This window comes from Rhea pennata, chromosome 31 (assembly GCF_028389875.1).
Source record: "Rhea pennata isolate bPtePen1 chromosome 31, bPtePen1.pri, whole genome shotgun sequence".
In the NCBI taxonomy this organism is placed as follows: domain Eukaryota; kingdom Metazoa; phylum Chordata; class Aves; order Rheiformes; family Rheidae; genus Rhea; species Rhea pennata.
In genome coordinates, this window is record NC_084693.1 from 2,017,443 (window position 1) to 2,035,608 (window position 18,166).

At 64.8% G+C, this 18,166-nt stretch overlaps 2 protein-coding genes across 3 annotated transcripts; both read right to left on the bottom strand.

Annotated features, from left to right (window-relative positions):
• Nucleotides 1–4,179: 4,179 nt before the first annotated feature.
• Nucleotides 4,180–11,263, bottom strand: SF3B4 (splicing factor 3b subunit 4). 2 transcript variants are annotated; one of them, XM_062597703.1, is made up of 6 exons: nt 11,198–11,263; nt 8,967–9,095; nt 8,082–8,624; nt 7,293–7,487; nt 5,527–5,697; nt 4,180–4,705 (listed from the first exon to the last, which is right to left on the bottom strand). In XM_062597703.1, the coding sequence occupies exons 1-6, from the start codon at nt 11,229–11,231 to the stop codon at nt 4,521–4,523; spliced, it is 1,257 nt and encodes a 418-aa protein (XP_062453687.1). In that variant the 5' UTR covers nt 11,232–11,263; the 3' UTR covers nt 4,180–4,520. The 2 variants fall into 2 exon arrangements, with proteins under 2 accessions (XP_062453687.1, XP_062453686.1); XM_062597702.1 differs by having other exon boundaries at nt 5,503–5,697.
• A 1,037-nt stretch (nt 11,264–12,300) lies between these two features.
• MTMR11 (myotubularin related protein 11) lies at nt 12,301–18,032 on the bottom strand. Its single transcript, XM_062597712.1, has 16 exons — nt 17,949–18,032; nt 17,579–17,691; nt 16,712–16,784; nt 16,458–16,600; nt 16,282–16,336; nt 16,026–16,200; nt 15,790–15,877; nt 15,544–15,632; nt 15,329–15,453; nt 15,146–15,212; nt 14,967–15,037; nt 14,700–14,872; nt 14,434–14,604; nt 14,101–14,322; nt 13,121–13,369; nt 12,301–12,846 (listed from the first exon to the last, which is right to left on the bottom strand). Exons 1-16 carry the CDS (start codon nt 17,989–17,991, stop codon nt 12,730–12,732), a joined length of 1,974 nt encoding a protein of 657 aa, XP_062453696.1. The 5' UTR covers nt 17,992–18,032; the 3' UTR covers nt 12,301–12,729.
• Nucleotides 18,033–18,166: the final 134 nt, after the last annotated feature.

The window sequence follows — 18,166 nt, forward strand, 5'->3', positions numbered from 1 at the left end:
GGCCAAAATGGGAAGGGGAGGGGGGAAGCTGCATCCTCAGAGGTGCTTAGACCCACCTGGATAAGACCCGCTTCAAAAACACCCCTGCCACCTTCTAGCCGTGCCGGAGATCCCTTTCCGGCAAGGAAGAATGGCAGGAGGGGTCGGAAAGGGAGGTTTCCCGGAGGAACGGGAGCCCGAAGCAGCCCCGGGGGCTCCCCTGGCCGAGCAGGGGGGCCGCAGGGGAGGCAGAGGTGGGAGATGCCCCTGTGCAACGAGTCGAGGCAGCCCCAGCCCCAAGCGCCCGGAGCAGGGCGAGCGCAGCCAGGCATGGGGCTCGAGGCTGGAATAAGCACCGCGATGGGGAGGAACGGGCGGCCAGATTTGGGCTCCTGGATCCGGGCCAAACAGCAGTGCCAGCACCAAGAAGGATTTAGGAAACTGGAAGCTGTGAACCAGTTGAGGCCCAGTTGGAAATAAGCCTAAATAAGGGGGACATAGCTGAAAAAATACTGGGCTGGACCCAGGCTGCCAGAGATCGCAGTGGGGAGCGGGGAGCCGACCCTATTTCCCCGCTCCGACAGCATCCGGAGGGCTTTCGGGGAGAGCCGCGATTCGGAGCGTCGTGTGCCACCGCTCCGCTTCCTCCTCCGAAGGGACTGGTTAACCCCAGCCGCTTCCTCGGGGCTCGTGAGTCACGCGCCGCGGCGTCACGCTCGAGCCCCTTCGCGATCGGCACGAGCAGCAAACAGACCCCCGCGAGCAGCCCCTTCCCCGGCGGCCGCCCCCCGGGCGCGGAGCGGGACCCGGGCGCTGCCAGACCCCGGCCCTCGGCCCCGCCGGTCCCAGCCGAGCCGGGCTCTGCCCCAATTCCTGACGCCAGCGCGAACGACCCGGAGGGGGTTACAGCTCTTGTCAATCCCTTCGCAGCCAGCCCGGACCGCGGGTATTCCCCCCCCCTGACAGCCCACTGGAGAGAGGAGAGGAGGAATCTGTTTTTGCCAGGAGCCACTATTAAAATAGCGGCTGCTGCCTCGCTGCACGCACCCGTCTCGCAGTGGCTTCGGAAAGCCCGAACGAGAGCGGCAGGCTGCGGCAGCCGTGAAATTAAATCCAAAGCCGTACAGCGAATGGCACAAAAATCACAGGGTCCGGGGGCTGAAGCTCCTCCGGAGACGGCAGCGTTTTGCCTTCGGAGAAGAGCACGCAGGGAGCAGCCGGAAGAAGGCGGGATTGGGGAAGCGGATGAAGATGCTGCCGAGCGGAGCCTCGGCGCGCACGGCCAGGCGCCGCGACGAAGGAGGGGGCGGCCCGTTCCCCCCCAGGGCGCCCGCATCTCGCCGCGAGCTCGGGGCTCGCTCCGGGGCTGGTCCGACACGGCACTGCCCTACACCGGGGCGGGAGGAGGGATTTCGGCATCTCGGCCTCCCCCGCAAGCACACCTTCCTCGGCAGCCGACCGCGGCCTGGTTTACGGCGCTCGTTTAGGCCTGATGGATAGGTGGCAATTTGGCAAAATTATTTCTGCTTCAGGAAGGCTTTCCGTAGCTGCAGCCAGCGGGGATTTTGGAAGGGGCTGTTTGTCGCCCGAACCTTAGCAGCCAAACCTTCCCCGCCACCCCTTCTCCGACACCTCGTGCGCAGTTAAAGCGCCCGTTTGGCGCTCCTGAAAACGGAGCCACGTTTTCGGCCCTCGCCAGCTGGCTCCCCGTCCATCGCAAACTCAAGCCCGCGGCACTGCCGCCGCTTCGGATTTGTTCCGCTTTAAGCCTCCAGCGACAGAGGTGCTTTTCTCCGCTGCGTTAAGGAGCCCTTCGCTGCCCAGTACCCCCCTCGCCGCAGCCACCTTGTCGGCACCTAAGGGAGGGCGCCGCTGCTCCTAACCGCGGCCGGAGAGACCCCGGCACCCCTCCGACGCGCCGCCAGCCACAGCCGAGAGGCGAACCACAGCCCTGCTAAACCACAGGCTAAACAAACATTAGGTACGTTTTAAAATACGCTCGCCAGGCATCTCCTAAGAAAAACACCTACAGCCCAGCGCAGCCCCTCACAGCTTCTGGCCTCTTAACCAGCTTCGATTCAGTGCTAATTTACCCCTGAGCCCAGCTTTCTCCTCCCTTGCCAGCTCCACTCCTTAAAGTAGCAGCTGTGAAGCCACTTATCGTTTTCCTCCTGGCACAGGTGGAGGAGCTGGAGCTTCGCCCCATCACCTTGTGCACCAGCCACAGGCAGGAGGAGGGACCCGGGAGCCCCCACCTCCCCGCTGCCCCCCGCCAGATGAAGCTTGTGTCGTGCCCCTTCCGTAGTCTCAGCATCAGGACAGGAGGCAGCGGAACAGCTCCAGGCTGGACGCGATCCAGCAGGAATTGCAAGGCACAGTCCTCGGAGGGAGGCTGAGCTGATGCAATTGTGCCGGGCTCCGAAGCAGCCCGGAGCAGAGCCAGCCGGGCCCCGGGGACAGTTTCATGAAATCACTGAGGTCTGTGAGCATCCAGGTACCTCTGGGCCCGCTGGAAGATCCTGGGCAGGTCACATTTCCTTCTCTGGAATTCAGTGTCCCCTATATAAATTTGGGGACACAAATTTATATTAAGCTAAGCATCAAGGGTTAACAGGGGCTGCAGCACCCTGCTTTGATGGGAGTGACGGGTGCTCAGCCTGGCCAGGATCAGCCCACCAGTGCAGCCAGGCTCCTTGACCCAAGGAGCAGGTCCTGGAAGCTGTTCACAACCCAGCAAGCCCCAAATCTCCTCTATCATAGTGACAATGATCTACAGTAACGGTTAGAGCCAAAGACAGCCTAAATGTTGCTTTTATTCCAATTTCTGATTAAGTCTAATTACAGAGCAGATGAAGAAAGCACAGAGCTTTTCTAGGTTCTAGCTCACAGATCCTGAGACTACTCTCACACTCAAGACAACACTACACAGGGGACATAAAGCCACTAGATCAGCTGTGTTATTTCCCCAAGCCTTCAAGATCAGGCTCAGATTTTCTACAGGCCTCACAGACACTTAACAGACAGTCCCACAGCGATGAAAGGGAAGATGTGGCACCTATTTTCCCCCCCTCCGACCCACAGGGGAAAAGAGACATCGGAGGTAAAGGTCAGTTTTGGCCCTAGGAAATTAAACAGAATTAAAATAGGAAAGAATAAAATCAAGTCTGAAAATAAGGTGGCTTCTCCTCTGCAGAGTGCTGAAGAGCCACACCAGCCTTCCAAGAGAAATTCAGACAGACACAAAAGCATGCACAGAACATGTTGCCCTTAAGTCTCTTCATATACCCTGGTTCTTCCATAAAGCCACAAAACAACTTGAGGCAGGCAAATACCTGGCAACACATCAAATTTCTGTTTTTAAATCACCTGAATTTAATGCCTCACATGCAAAAGCCAACACCGCTCTCTCCCTGCCTCCAATTGCAGGCTCTCGCGCCTTCCTGTAAGGCGCTTTGCAGAAAGCTAAGCCTCCACCCTCCTCACACCTTCCCGGCTGCTGGGGAAGGCGTGAAACTTTCCCTCCACAGACTCTGCTTTTACACTTCCCCAATTATCGGTCTCGCCAGCGCAAAGACACTGAATTCATTAGGAAAGGCACGACGGTTCTGGAGACTCAGCCTGAGGAAGCACGGAGACAACACGTCGATCCGATCTGCACCCTCAGAGCTGCTCCACTTCCTCCTCCAAAGGGACTGGTTAACCCAAACTTTATTGCCCCTCGGTTAATGATACCCCACAACAACAACTACAGTGACTTCCCATGGCTGCGATCATCAGGATCCAGACGCCATGCTGGTCTTGGATGGGGGGCTAAGGAGACATCATTTCTTAACAAGCCCTTTTCCGGGGCTCAGGAGAGCAGGTTTTACTGCCAAATTATTTCTCCTGCCCATTTACCCGGGCTTTGTGAGATACCAGTACACAAGGATGTGACGGACTTCAGGGCTGGATCACAGACGTTCTTTACTGCAGGCACGCTGGCTGTCAGCGAGCCTGGGAGCCAACCACCCAAACAGCCTGGGTAAAGCAAAGGGCTGGGTGCATCAGCCCTAACTCGGCTACGTGGCACCAGCCTCAGCAGAGGCAGAGAGGGCTCTCGTGCGCGGTGAAAAGCATCGCAGGCATCCCCAGGGCTGCGCGCAAGGCGAGAGCGGCCAGCAGCCGATCGGCATCCTGATCACAAACAGGCAGAGCCTCGTCCCCATCTCAGAGGGCCAACCCCCCGTTCTTAAAATGCTTTATTTGTAAATGGCAGATCACTGCTTTACATAGAAAAAAAAATCCTGTTAAAATCACCTTGAAAACAATCTTCCAAGACAGGGAAGGAGGGAAGAGGGGAAAAATAATCAAAATGAACACTGTAAAAAGAACTAGGGAAAAAATAAGGGGAGAAGAAAAGAAAGAGGGAGCTGTGACCCCTGTGCTGGGATGGACCCAACTATGCTTCTTGGGTGCAGGTATGTTAGACCAAGGAGAGATCAAAGCCGGAGGGCAGAGAGGGAGGGATTCCCAGCAGCAAGGGGGCTTTGCCACCACTGCATTTATGGCAGGGGGCCTCTCAGGGGGCCGCGCGGCGGCACCCCGGGGGGCCTCTGTGCGGGCCGGGGGGGCAGGGGGACCCTCTGATAGCCATAAGGCGGGGGGCGCGGGGGACCGTTGTACCCGTGGGGAGGCATCAGCGGAGGAGGGCCGCGCATCCCGTGGTGCGGCATGGGGCCGGGGTGACCTGCAGGGACAGAGCACAGACGTTAACAATCCCCGCGGCGGAGGGAACGGAAACACGCCACGTGACCCCCACCCACCCTTGGGTGCCAGCGGGCTGGGGAAACTCATCGGCAAACCAAAAGGCTAATAGGAGCCCTGAGCATGAGCCTCGGCCGACTGAGCAGGCTGCAGCCTCCTGCATCGGCTGGGATGCCCTCGCGTGGCTCCCCAAGCCGGGGATGTGACTGTCCCTACCACAGGGACAGTGACACAGCCCAACGTCCAGCAGTGGCAACGCCACGTGGCCGCACCGCAACGATGGGTTTTACCAACCCACGTCCCCTCCGAGCAAGGCAGGCAGGCGGCCGGAGCCCCGAGACGTGCCCGCGAGCCACTTGGCGCCAAGCTCCGAGGCCACACAAGGCCAACGCTCTCCTTTGCGTCTCCTCTGCCTCCCAGATCCCCCTCCCCGCGCTCAAGGGACACAAAGGTCTCAGGAACCCTCCCTGATGGCAAAGCCCCGTCAGCAGCCCCACTGGAGAGGTGGGGACCATCACCAGACAGCCACGGTCCTGCCATACCCTCTCCCAGTCCTGTCCCCGACATGCAAAGCCCCACGCCGCGACGACCACGAGGAGAGCCCCAGGAGACCCTGCTTGGCAGCTCTTTGCTGCCTGGTCTTGCTCCGACACCTCCCCACAGGGAGGCTGTAATATCACCTCCTTCACGTCCCCGTTAAGCAAGGGCAGAGGGAAGGAGCGGGGCCGAAGCAAGTGCTTAACTCAATAAAGTGTACGTTCAAAATAAAAGAACACATACCGCCTCTCGCAGGCACCCACTTACCCATGGGCGACCCGAAATGAGGCCCTCGGGGCGGCATACCCATGGGTGGGGGTCCAGGGTGTGGCATGCCGGGAGGGGGCCGCGGGGGAGGTTGGCCTCCAGAGCCCGGCGGTCCCGGATGATGCTGGCCCATCCCGGGCGGTCCGTGGTGCACTTGCATGGGAGGCATTCCTGGGGGAACAACAGGTCAAGAGACGCCCGAAACGAGGGCAGTCGCTCGCTCGTGCTACGGCAGCTCCGGGCACGTGGCAGTCCAGAACTCAGGGAAGGAAGGGCGCTAATTCCAGTTGGATAGTGAAAATGGCAAGTGCAAAGGGGGAATTGCTTCTGCTACTTAAAGCAAGTTTAAGGAGAAGAAAGCACCCTGCTCTCCTCAAGGGTGCAGGGTGAAAGGGCAAGAAGCAACAGGAGTAAGTTGCAGCAAAGAAAAGGCCTCTTGGATACAAGGGAATGACGTGTGGGGAGGGAACTTGACAGCAAACATGGTGCAGTCCTGGGACAGGGGCTCAGAAAGGAATCATCCTCCTCAGAGCTTTTGGAGAAGACCTTGAGCAACCTTTGCAGCTGGCTACACTGCAACCAGAAGTTTGGACTGAGACCTCCAGCGGTCCCTTCCAACCGACTTTTTCCCCCCCTTTAAAAAAACCAGACTCTTTTTGCCGTAACAGGAACCCAAGAGCCTGGTGCAGCTCCACGGGGCAGGCACCGTGCAAGCACTCAGTCAGGCTTTCGCTTGCCATATTTAATTGGCTGCCCCAAAGCCTGAAAAGCCAGCTTGTAATCAGGGACAGCAGCGGCCATCTGGTCACTCGCACGGCCAGACCCACGATCAGACAAAGCGCCCTAATCAGCCAACGCGGGAGAGCGCCCTGCAACGCTCAACCATGGGGTCATTTTAGAGCAGGCAGGATTAAAAGAATATATATTAAACCAGGACGCTTTTTTTTTTTAATCAGTGCAAATTTCACTTAGTTTTTGAATTCAAAACCACACAGTCTAGATATATACACGGCTCATTCCCCAGTACTACGGGACTAAAAATGGAAAGAAATCAAAGAAACATTTTGTTCTCATGTCTTGAATTAGCTTCTGCCTAGCAGAGCTGCAGAGTGTACTAAGAAGGTTCACACTTAACGTATTAGTTTACACCAGGGAAAAATGACAATGACTTGGAGTCTCATTAACCTCCTTCCAGCCAGAACAGGCCCCGTTCTCCTAGAGACCTGAAAAGCCTCTGCTGCGACTGCCCTGTCCTTCCCACGCCCTCCACCTTCACAGCTCAGTGTCTTGACCTGTCTGGATGCCTCTCGCAAGGGCACCATCTCCTAAATTACCCGGGTGCTTTAGAAATCCTACTGGGCCCTGCTCCAAGCTATTTTTTGCACATTTCAGAACATATAGGAAAGACACCCAGAAACCAGACACGGCACCGCTGACGTGTCACACTTGCTCCTACACAGTCCCTCCCTTTTCTCCCATGGAGGAGAGCAACCCTTAGGTTGCTCTATGCTGCAGACAGCAAAATCTTGGGGGAAGACACAGCCAGCACACGAACAAACACGGTGCCAGGAACCTACACGGCTGCTCTGCCTGCTTGCCTCGCCACGACAATACTGCATTCACTGCCTTACACAGGATGTAGTTTTCTCCCCATCTTCCAGAAAGGGAATCTTGGGGAAGAAACAGGAGGAGCTGATTTACCCAAACCCACGTAACAGAAGCAGAAAAGTCAGGTTTCTCGAGCGTGGCGCCTGCCAGCTGCTTACCTGGATGGTGCATCCCACCCGGCGGGAAGGGATGCGGGTGAGGCGGGTGTCCTCCACTCGGAGCGGCCCCGGAAGGGGGGCCGGGAGCGCCGGCTCCTGGCGGCATGGGTGGGGGCGGCATGGCAGGAGGCATGCCGGGGGGCATCGCTCCGGGGGGCGGCACCGGCGGCGGGAACGATCCCGGGGGCGGGAGGCCTGGCAAGAGAGAGACAGCGAGAATTTGGCCCAGTACTGCAGGTAACGAGCAAACAAAAAAAAGAAGCAAAAACCTCCCAGGCAACCGAGAAGGAGGTGAAAACACAACTTCAGCTGCGACAAAAAGAAAACCCAGCAGGTGGGAGCACAGCCCCAGAATCCCTCCTCTCAGCACCGGAAAAGCCTCCGCTAGAGCCATGTCCAGGCATCGCATGCTGGTCAGGGCCAGCCTAGATCGAGTTGATCCTGCCAGGAGGAGGGGGTGCGAAGGAAGACGCTTTCCTAAGGCTCCTGTCAGCCTAGTGAACCTAGAGCTTGCAGAGGGTTTCACAACTGTCCCCCCGGAGAAGTGCCACACGATGCTGCTGTCCAGAGCATCCGAGCACGACACCTGGCAGCTCCAGCACAGCACGGCCCTCCAGCTCTGCCCACAGCCACCCCCGGGGTCCGTGGCTGACGGCAAACAGGATCCAGGAATGCTGCTGCCGGTCCCACCTCTAACCAGTGGGGATCACTGCCAGGTGCGAGCAAAGCTTCCACTCTGATCCCTGAGGGAGCAACAAACACTCCTCCAGCCCCCGGAGAGTCACCCACCTGGAGGCGTGACACCAGGTCCCAGGGACGTGACCACAGGGGTAGGGACAGATGGAGGAGGAGGAGCGTCAGCAAACAGCTGATGGGGTCGATCAGCCTGCGAGAGCGGGTTCTGGGCTGCCAGGAGACGCTCGGCGGCCGAGCCGTGCCGCTCGCCTTTGGAATCTTTTTTGAAGGCGTAGGAGACGGTGATGGGCCTGTTGCAGAGGTACTGTCCGTTCATGGCCTCGATGGCAGCATCGGAGGCATCGAAGCTGGCAAAGTTGATGAAGGCGTAACCCTTCGAGTTGCCCGTGTCGGGGTCTCGCATGATCTTGGGTGTCTGCAGGATGACCCCAAAGGCGCTGAAGGTGTCGTACAGCAGCTTCTCATCGATTTCAGGGTCCAGGTTGCCGATGAAGATGTTGGCCCCCACATCCAGGTTCTTGTTGTGGGCCGAAGCTTTGTTCACCCGGATCGGCTTCCCGTACAACTTGATCATGTTCATGATCTTAATGGCGTAATCCGCGTCTTCCTCGCTGAGGAACTCCACAAACCCATAGCCTGCAACAAGTCCCCAAAGAGAGCTTCACAGTACTGCAGACCCACAGCTTTGCGCTGCTCCCCGCTTCCTCCGAGGGGCACACTGCTCCCACGGCTCGCCGGTCCGCCTGCGGGCACCAGCTCAGCCTGGCTGAGAAGCAGGAATGTCCACAGCACCCCCCAAGGCAAGGCAGGTCTGTCCTGAGGGCAACTACGCTCCTGCAAGGTATCTCAGTGCAGATAATGCACCATCCCCTACTGAAACGTGGTCCATCCCTCACCCTTCTTCCTGCAATAATCTCTCTCCCCCTCTTCTATTTTACTCAACACGCACATTTGGAGAGGGAATAGCAAATATCTCACCTTGGTGCTGGCCTGTGACTCGATCCTTGGGCATGTGGGTATTGACCACTGGTCCCGCCTGGAGAAAGAGCTCCCATAGCAGCGGCTCGCTGACCTTCTCATCCAAGCCGCCGACATACACAGTCGCATCTTGGGGGGGGGGGGGGGGGGGGGAAAGCCAAGTTAGACAGATGTGCCAAGTAACCTGAAAGTCCCAGCTATGCTGGAACTTGCTTGGAGCTGAAATCACTCAGCTGGTTTCAGTGGTACCAGATTAGATCCTTACTCCAGAGAAATTTAGGGCACTGCGTATAGTTGCAAGCTGTACAGTGAGTGACAGCAAGCGGACAAAAGCCCTGGCACGGCTCAGGGAGACACAGCTCGAGAGAGTCTCCCTCACCTCCTGCCTGCCCTCAAAACATTTCTCATGCCCCGGCCCTGTTCCCCTGCGTGTCTGGGTGCTTCAAAGAAAATGGGAAGCGTCTCGCCTATGCTGGTGGGAAATGGCAACACAGAACCCTCCACCCGAGGCGTGAGATTCAGCGAGGCGTCTTCCTGATGTTCTGAACTAGATGTTTTACATCAAACAAGGCTTTTCGCCAACACAGCCCGCTAGACCCCCAAATGCCAGAGCAGACTGCAGCAGCAGGAAGGCAGGCCTTCCTCTTGCAATCCCACGGCAGGCTCGCAAGGGAGAGGACACGATGTTAAACTCCACCTCCATGGAGCAGGGGAGAAGCAGGCCCAGGCCCTCATCCCAAGCCAGGGCCCAGCTCCCATAACTGCGAGGGAAGAAGAAATCGAGACCTCCTTCATATCCCAGCGACAGGAAGCCAAGAGCCCCATGAGCTTTTAATGAGAACCCAAGAGCGATCCCCCACGACCGGGAGACCCAGGCACAGGGAAGCCCTACAGCCACCCCTGGGCCGGCAGAAAGCCCTGCAAAGCCCCCCAAAGCTCTCTCTCATCTTCACGGTGGCAAGGGCTACTCCAAAGAGCTCCTACCACATCCCAAGGGAGCTCAGGGCACCTCAGAGAGTGCCCAGCATCCCCAAGGAGCCTACCTCCATAAAACCTCCCACATCCTCAGGGAGCAAAAGCCTCCCCACAGAGCCCCCAACATCCTCAGGAGACTCAGTGATACCCCAGAAGATCTCTCAGAGAGCAAAGCACTCCCCAAAGAGCCTCCCAATGCCCCCCTGGGGCTCAGGAGCCCCAGGGTACCTTTCCAACGTCCCCAGAGGGTCAGCCTCCCTATGGATCACCACCAGGTCCCTAGATGGTCCTGGACACCCTAAAGAGCCCCCACATCCCCAAAGGGTCCTGACCTCCCTACAGAGCCCCCCACATCCCTAGAGAATCCTGACCCCTTATAGAGGCCCCCACACACATTCCCAGGGGGTCCTAGCACCCCTACACATCCCCCCTCCATGTCCCCAGAGGGTCCTGGCATCCCTACAGAGCCCCTTCCACATCCCCAGAGGGTCCTAGCACCCCTACAGAGCCCCTCCATCACCCCCAGAGGGTCCTAGCACCCCTAGAGACCCCCCTCCACGTCCCCAGAGGGTCCTGGCACCCCTACAGGCCCCCCTCCACGTCCCCAGAGGGTCCTGCCCCCCTACAGACCCCCTTCCACGTCCCCAGAGGGTCCTGCCCCCCTACAGACCCCCCTCCACGTCCCCAGAGGGTCCTGCCCCCCTACAGACCCCCCTCCACGTCCCCAGAGGGTCCTGCCCCCCTAGAGACCCCCCTCCACGTCCCCAAAGGGTCCTGCCCCCCTACAGAGCCCCCCATGTCCCCAGAGGGTCCTGCCCCCCTACAGACCCCCCTCCACATCCCCAGAGGGTCCTGCCCCCCTACAGGCCCCCCTCCACGTCCCCAGAGGGTCCTGGCACCCCTACAGACCCCCCTCCACGTCCCCAGAGGGTCCTGCCCCCCTACAGACCCCCCTCCACGTCCCCAAAGGGTCCTGCCCCCCTACAGAGCCCCACACGTCCCCAGAGGGTCCTGCCCCCCTACAGAGCCCCCCATGTCCCCAGAGAGTTCTGGCCCCCTATAGCCCCCCACACACGTCCCGGGGCTCCGGACCCCGCCAGGCCGCGCACGTCTCCGGGAGCGCAGGCCCCGCCACGAGCCCCCCCGCTGCTCGGCCCCGCCAGGCCCCGTAGCGGCGCGGGCGGGCTCCGGGCGGTGCCGGCGGGCGCCGAGGCTGCCGCGGGCGGCGGCCGGGCCCAGGAGGCGGCCGCGCTCACCCTGGTTCCTCTCGGAGATGGGCCCCGCCGCCATGGCGCCCGGCCGCCCGCGCCCGCGCCTCACGCCCTGACGTCAGCGCGTACGCGCAGCGCGCAGCCGCGCCGGAAATAACGTAGCTCCGAGCGTGGCGAAGCCGGGGCGGCCATGTTGAATGAGGGCGGTGGTTCGCCCGGCCCGGCCGGGCCCGGCCTGGCCTAGCGGCGCCTCCGCTGCTGTCGCGCCGGGTCGCGACATCCCTTGTCGAGAGGGGCGGCGCCTGGTGGCGACACGACCCCGCCACCACCAGGGGCCGGCCCCAGCATCGGGGATTCTCCCAGTGCCGGGGGGCGAGAGGGGGGGGAAGGGGGCTGAGCCAGGGATCCCAGTGTCAAGGGTGTCCCGGTCCCAGGAGATCCCAGTGCCGGGGGGTCCCAGTCCCAGGAGATCCCAGTGCCGGGGGGTCCCAGGAGATCCCAGTGCTGAGGGGTCCCAGTCCCAGGAGATCCCAGTGCCGGGGGGTCCCAGGAGATCCCAGTGCTGGGGGGGGTCCCTGTCTCAGGAGATCCCAGTGCCAGGGGATCCCAGTCCCAGGAGATCCCAGTGCTGAGGGGTCACAGTCCCAAGAGATCCCAGTGCCAGGGGGGTCCCAGTCCCAGGAGATCCTGGGACCGGGAGATCCCAGTGCTAAGGGGTCCCACTCCCAGGAGATCCCAGTGCCCAGGGGTTCCCAGTCCCAGGAAATCCCAGTGCTGAGGGGTCCCAGTCCCAGGAGATCCTGATATCGGGAGATCCCAGTGCTGGGTGGTCCCAGTCCCAGGAGATCCCGGTGCTGGGTGGTCCCAGAGCTTGGTGGTCCCAGTCCCAGTCCCAGGCAGTTCCAGTGCCAAAGGGGTCCCAGTCCCAGGAGATCCCAGTGCCAGGGGGGGTCCCTGTCTCAGGAAATCCTAGTGCCAAGGGTGTCCCAGTCCCAGGAAATCCCAGTGCCGAGGGGGTCCCAGTCCCGGGGGGGGGGGTGTCCCACAAGGACCCGCGTCCCAGCCCCTCCAGCACCTCGTCCCTCCTGGGCCTGAGCTGGGCCCGCGGCCCGGCTCCCGCGGGACGGATGGCTCCCGGCCACGCGTCCTCCTGCCGGAGACGCTGCGCTTTAATGGCATTTAAATAGAAACGTCGCTACAAAAATATACAGACTAGAGCCCGGCCACGGCCCCCGGGCGCCGCTCGCTCCCTCCCCGGCTCCGCCACGGAAGCGGCTTTTCCAGCTGCCCGGGGAAAACGAGCCGGTTTTCCTCTCTCTCGGTTCGCTCGGCGCAGCCGGAGCCGCTGCTCTCCCTTGGTGTCTCCTCTCGGGGCCCGGAGCTCCGGCTCGTCCTCCGGAAACCCCGGAGTTTTTCGGAATAAAACGGAGCGTGTTCAACCCGCCGGCGGGCTGCCCTGCGGACCGCGGACCGAGAACCGGACGGGAAAAGCGGCTCCGGCGTCCTCCTCCCGGAGCGGGTCGGCGGCCGCGCCGGCGCCTTTCGCCCCGCTCCGGCCGGGGTCCCCGGCGGGGCCGTCAGCGCGAGGGCGGCGGGGGGCCGTGGGGGTCCGCGGGGCGCCAGGCGCGGAGCCGCTCCTGCAGCAGCCGCAGCTCCTCGGCGAGGCCGGCCGGCGAGGGGGCGAAGCGCCCGCGCTGCGGGGACGGGCGGCACCGGCTCGGCACGGATCCTCCCCACGCATCTCCCCCGTCACAACCCCCCACCACCCCAAAAAAAAAAAAAAATAAAAAATAAACGCCCGGTTTGAACCACCCGCCAGCTTTCCCGGACCCCAGTGACGGGAGCCGCGGAGCCGCACGGCCCCGAATTTAACCGCTTTTAACCAGGATTGGGCCGGGGAAGCAACCCAGCCCTCCCGCCTCCGCCGGCCGGAGCCGAGCCCGGGGATGCCGCCGGCGCCGCCGGTACCTGGCTCTCGGGGACGGCGCGCAGGTAGCAGCGGTGCCAGAGGCGGATGGCGGGGCCGGCGGCGCAGGGCAGCAGCGGCCCCCGGGCGGGCGCGGGCAGGGGGCTGCCGCCGGGACCCCGCTCCGGCTCGCCGAGGCTCTCCAGGGACAGCGCCCAGCGCGGGAGCCGCTTGGCCCGCCAGGGAAAGGGCTGCGCCTGGGGCCACAGCGCGCCCTTGGCCAGCACCCACACGGCCCCCGCGCCCTCGCCCTGGGGGGGGGGGGAGGAATGAAAATAAAAATAAAATTAAAAATAGCAATTAGGGAACGGTCGGTGCTGGGGAGGGGGCAGAGCTGCAATGGGCTTTGGGGAGCGGGATGCACTGAGACCCCCCCCCGGCACTGCGACCCCCCTGGAAGAGGATCACCGCAGAAGTGGGATCCCTATGGCACTGGGACCCCCTGGAACCGGGATCCTCCGGCACTGGAACACCCCCCCCACACCCCACACTGGGATCTGCCAGCACTAGGACACCCTGGAACTGGGACCCCCGGGAACGGGGACCCCCATGGCACTGGGACCCACTAGAATCAGGATCCCCTGGCACTGGGACCCCTCCCTCCACTGGGATCTGCCCACCCTGGAACCAGGACACCTCAGAAGTGGGATCCCCACAGCACTGGGACCCCCTTGTACTGGGACCCCCCCCACACACACTGGGATTTCTCAGTACCGGGACACCTGGGAAGTGGGATCCCCATGGCACTGGGACCCCTTGGAACTGGGATTCCCCAAAACTAGGATTCTCCTGGCACTGGGACCTCCTGGGCACCGGGACCCTCTGCAACTGGGATCCCATTGCATTGGGATCCCCCAGTAACGGGGTTCCTCCAGCACCGGGATCCCCAATGGGACACCCCCCCCGCCCCCCGCGCTGTCGCCAGCCCCTTCCCGGCTCCGCCATCCCCCCCCCCCCCCGGCCAAGCGCAGCCCCGACTCACGCCGCCGCCGGGCTGGGGGGCCGCGGTGCCGGCGGGCGCCGGGCCGGCGCGGGGCCCCGCCGGGTTCCTGAACCGAGCCCGCTGCTGCCGGCTGTAGCGCAGCCGCCAGTCCCAGACGCTGGGCAGGCGGCGGGCGGGGGCGTCCCGCCGGCCCCCGGGCTCCGCCGCCGGCGGCTCCTGCCAGCCGCCCACCGGCGTGTAGCTCTGGCCGGAGACCGGGGGCTGCGGGGAGAGGAGAGCACCGCGGGGAGGGGGGTGAGCGGCGCTCACCGGGCTGGGGAAACCGAGGCACGGAGCCGGGCAGAGGGCCCGGGCGCCCTGCGAGCCGCTCACCTGGCCGCTCCGGCTCCGCTGCCGCTGGCAGTTGAAGAGGAAGGTGCTGAAATACGGCACGAAGCTGCTGTCGTGCAGCGCCAGCAGGTAGCTCTCGGTGAAGCCGAAGCAGGCGGGGAACTGCCGCACCAGCTGCCAGGTGCAATCGAGGAAAAGCAGGAAAACGGGCGCCTGCGGGGCACACAGGCACGCGTGTGCACGTGCATGCACACACGCGCGTGCACGCCTGCGGGCGCCGTGTGCCACCTCCCCCCCGCCGCCCTCACCTCGCCGCGGGCGCCGGGGCGGCCGAGCCCCAGGCGGCGCCCGAAGGGGTGCCCGGCGGCCACCCACTCGCGCTGCAGCAGGCTCTGGAAGCCGGGCAGGGTGCGGGCGTGCGGGTCGGCCAGGAGCTGCGCCAGCGAGGCCAGCAGGCAGTTGAGGTCGCGGTCGTCGGACTCTGGCAGGGGGGGGACGGGGCGGGGGGGGGGGGGTGAGGGGCGCCGGCGTGGCGGGCGTCCCCCTCCCCGTCCCGCGGCGACGCTGGCTCTCACCTTGCAGGACCACGGAGCAGCGGGCGCCGGCCAGCAGCGAAACCACCTCGCTCGCCTTCCGCACGCAGGCCCTGGCGGGGAACCCGGCGGTGCCACCAGCCCCCCGAGGCGCGGACGCCCCGGGGCGCCGTCCCCCCCCCCCCCCCCCCCGCGGGTCCCCCACCCACCCCGCTACCCACCGCACGTGCTCCAGCCAGCGCGTCCCCTCCAGCGCCGACAGCCACTTGTCGTCCGCCACCGGCGACTCTGCTCCCGCGGGGGGGGGGGGGCAGGAGAAAGGCAGCGGGTCGGGGGGCGCCAGGGGCACACGGGGCCGGCGGCTCCCTCCCCCCCAACCCACCCTCCGCGGCGCCGGCTCTCACCGGGCAGGCAGAGCGCCCGCAGCTTGAGGTGGGCGAGCTGCAGCTCGGCCAGGCTGGGCAGCTCGGCGGCCGCCTCCACCAGCACGCACCGCGCGTGGCCCGCCAGCATCAGCGCCTCCAGGCACCTGCGGCGGGGACGCTCGCGTTTGCTTTAGCCTCTCTATTTATTATTATTATTTTGGAGGGGTTTTTGGGGACGGGGGGGGGGTCCCCACCTGACGTCGTCGTGCTGCGGGTCCGACGCGGCGTGGAAGCCGGCGGCTCGCAGCAGGTCGCTGCCGCCCGGGTGGTGCCAGCAGAGACGCTGCCGGGGCGAGAGGGGGTGATGCCCCGCGACCCCCCCCCCCCGCCCCGTCCCCATCCCCGCGCTGCCCCATGTTGTGGCCCCCCCCCCACCCCCCCATCCCCAGCATCCCGTCCCGCTCCGGAGCGGTCGGCCCCCGAATTTCGCCGGCACTCACGGGCAGGCGCCGCTCCTCGAAGTGGGCGAAAGCCCGTTTGAGGTCCTTGTCCAGGAGCCGCCGGGGCACCCAGAGGTACCGCGGGAGGCTGCGGGCAGAACGGCCCCGGGGCGGAAAAGCGGCGGCTGATTTAACCACCCGCCGCCGCGACCGCGGGGCCTCTCCGGGGCCGTTCCCGCGGCCAGCCCGGCGCGACGAGCCCAGGGGGGGCCCCGGCGTCCGGCCGCCCCCGGTACCTGGTGGCCATGTCGAAGCGCTCGTTGACGGCGCTCACCCGCCAGCCCGCGGCTCCCTGCCGCTTCAGCTCCTTCTCCCAGTCGCGGAGGCTCTCGAAGAGCAGCGTGGGGCCTTCGTCCTCATCCTCGTCCTCTTCATCCTCCTCCTCGTCTTCCTCCTCCTCCAGCGCGGTTTCTGCAGCCCCGGCAGAGCCCGGCTCAGCGCGGCGCGGGCGCGGGAGCCGCCGGCTCGCCGGCCCTTCCCGCGCCGCTCACCCCGCCTGCGCCGGCCACGCCGCCGTCTCCCGCGCCCGCGCGATGGCCGTGGCGACCTGCGGCAGAGGAGCAAGGGGCGAGCGCGGGGCCGCGGCGTGTGTGTGTGTCCCCCCCTCCACCCAACGCACCTCGCCGCGGCCCCGAACCCGGCGGGGGGGGGGGGGGTGGGGGGCTCACCCGAAAGGCCTGCGGCTGCGGCCCGCTCTCGGGGAAGTGGAAGCGCAGCACGCGGAAATCCCGGCAGTGCACCGCCAGCTCCTCGGGCACGAACTTGAGGCTGGAGGCGGCCGTCAGCTCCTTGGGCTTGGCGAAGCTGCTCGCTGCGGCGGGGCGAGACCCGGCGGGGCTGGCAGCCGGCGCGGCCGAGCCCCCCTTCCCGGCGCCGGCGCGGGGCCGCGGGAGCTGCCCCGCGAGCCCGGGGCGCCCTTTACCTGCCACCAGCTTGCGGATGCAGGGCAGCGCCACGTCGTACTCGCTGTGCAGGAAGGTCCGGGAGCCGGGAGCCTGCGGCGGGAGAGGGGGGCACAGCTGGGAGGTGCCCCCGGCCCCCCCACACCCCCTGCGGGAAGGGGCAGCAGGGCTGGTGCTGCCCCACGGCGAGGGGCTCCCTGGGGGAAGGGGCTGCGGTGGGGATGGGGCCAGGAGGGGGATGGGGGCAGGATTCTGCAGGGATGGGGATGGGGATGGTTTGGGGATTGGGCCGGGATGGGGAAGGGACTGGGCTGGGGATGGGGAGAGGATTGGGCTGGGGCTTGGGCTTGGTCCAGGACAGGGATGGGATTGGGCTGGGATGGGGAAGCGACTGGGGTAGGGATGGAGAGGGGTTTGGGATTGGGATTGGTCCAGGATAGGAATGGGATTGGGCCGGGATGGGGAGAGGAATGGGCTGGGGATGGAGAGGGGATTGGGACTGGGATTGGTCCAAAATAGAGGTGGGATTGGGCTGGGATGGGGAGAGGATTGGGCCAGGATGGGGAAGGGACTGGGCTAGGGATGGAGAGGGGATACAGACTGGCCCAGGATAGGGATGGGATTGGACCAGGATAAGGATGGGATGGGGCTGAGATGAGGAGGGAGCTGGGCTGGGATGTGTCTGGGACCAAGATGGGATCAAGACGGGGATGGGATTGGGCTGTGATAGGGATAGGACAAGGCCATGATGGGGAAGGGACTGGGCCGGGATGGGGATGGGACCAAGATGGGGATGGGATTGGGCTGGGGCTGGGGCCAGGGAAGGGCCGGGGGGCCGGGGAGGGCGGGCGGGAGGGGTGGGGGGGGGGGCGAGCCGGGCCCCTCACCTGGGCGCCGGGCACGAAGGCCAGGCGCAGGTTGGTGCAGTACAGGGTGCCGCGCACGGAGCCGCCGCCGCCGCGCTGCCGCACGCCCGCCGCCTGCTCCAGGACGCGCTCCCCTGCGGCGGGGCGGCGGCGTGCGGGGGCGGCCGGGGACACCCGCGACCCCCCCCCCCCCTCCGCCGCCCCTCCGAGCATCCCCCCCGCCGCCCCCCGGGTCCCTCCCCCCTCCACCTCCCCCCGGGTCCCCCCCCCCCCTTCCAGTACCCCCCTGGGTCCCCCCCGCCGCAGTCCCCCCGGGTCCCCCCCCCCGCCCCCGCCGACCTCCCCGGGTCCCCCGCCGCCGCCGCCCCCTCGGGTCCCCCCCCCCCCGTACCGGGCACCCCGCGGAAGGCGGCGCCGCGCTGCGCCGCGCTCATGCCGCAGGACTTTGGCCGCCGCGCCGGAGCCGCCGCGGAGCCGTAACCCCTTCGGCGCCGCCGCCGCCGCCGCCTCCCCCCGGGGCCGCCCCGGCGCCGGCTGAGAGGCGGCGGCCGCGGGGGGCAGCGCGCAGCGCCGAGCACCGCGGAGGGGCAGCGAGCGCCGCGCCCCCCC

What these genes read in the sequence shown, in the direction of transcription:
- MTMR11 (XM_062597712.1), bottom strand. Translation starts at nt 17,991, where the DNA reads ATGAGCGCGGCGCAGCGCGGCGCCGCCTTCCGCGGGGTGCCCG. An exon ending in CATCCGCAAGCTGGTGGCAG is followed by an intron (nt 16,601 to 16,711) that starts GTAAAGGGCGCC and finishes GCCCCGCCGCAG; the next exon opens with CGAGCAGCTTCGCCAAGCCC. An exon ending in GGCGTGGCCGGCGCAGGCGG is followed by an intron (nt 16,201 to 16,281) that starts GGTGAGCGGCGC and finishes CCGGGGCTGCAG; the next exon opens with AAACCGCGCTGGAGGAGGAG.
- SF3B4 (XM_062597702.1), bottom strand. Translation starts at nt 11,231, where the DNA reads ATGGCGGCGGGGCCCATCTCCGAGAGGAACCAGG. An exon ending in CATCTCCGAGAGGAACCAGG is followed by an intron (nt 9,096 to 11,197) that starts GTGAGCGCGGCC and finishes CCCCCCCCCAAG; the next exon opens with ATGCGACTGTGTATGTCGGC. An exon ending in GGGTGGGATGCACCATCCAG is followed by an intron (nt 5,698 to 7,292) that starts GTAAGCAGCTGG and finishes TTGTTCCCCCAG; the next exon opens with GAATGCCTCCCATGCAAGTG.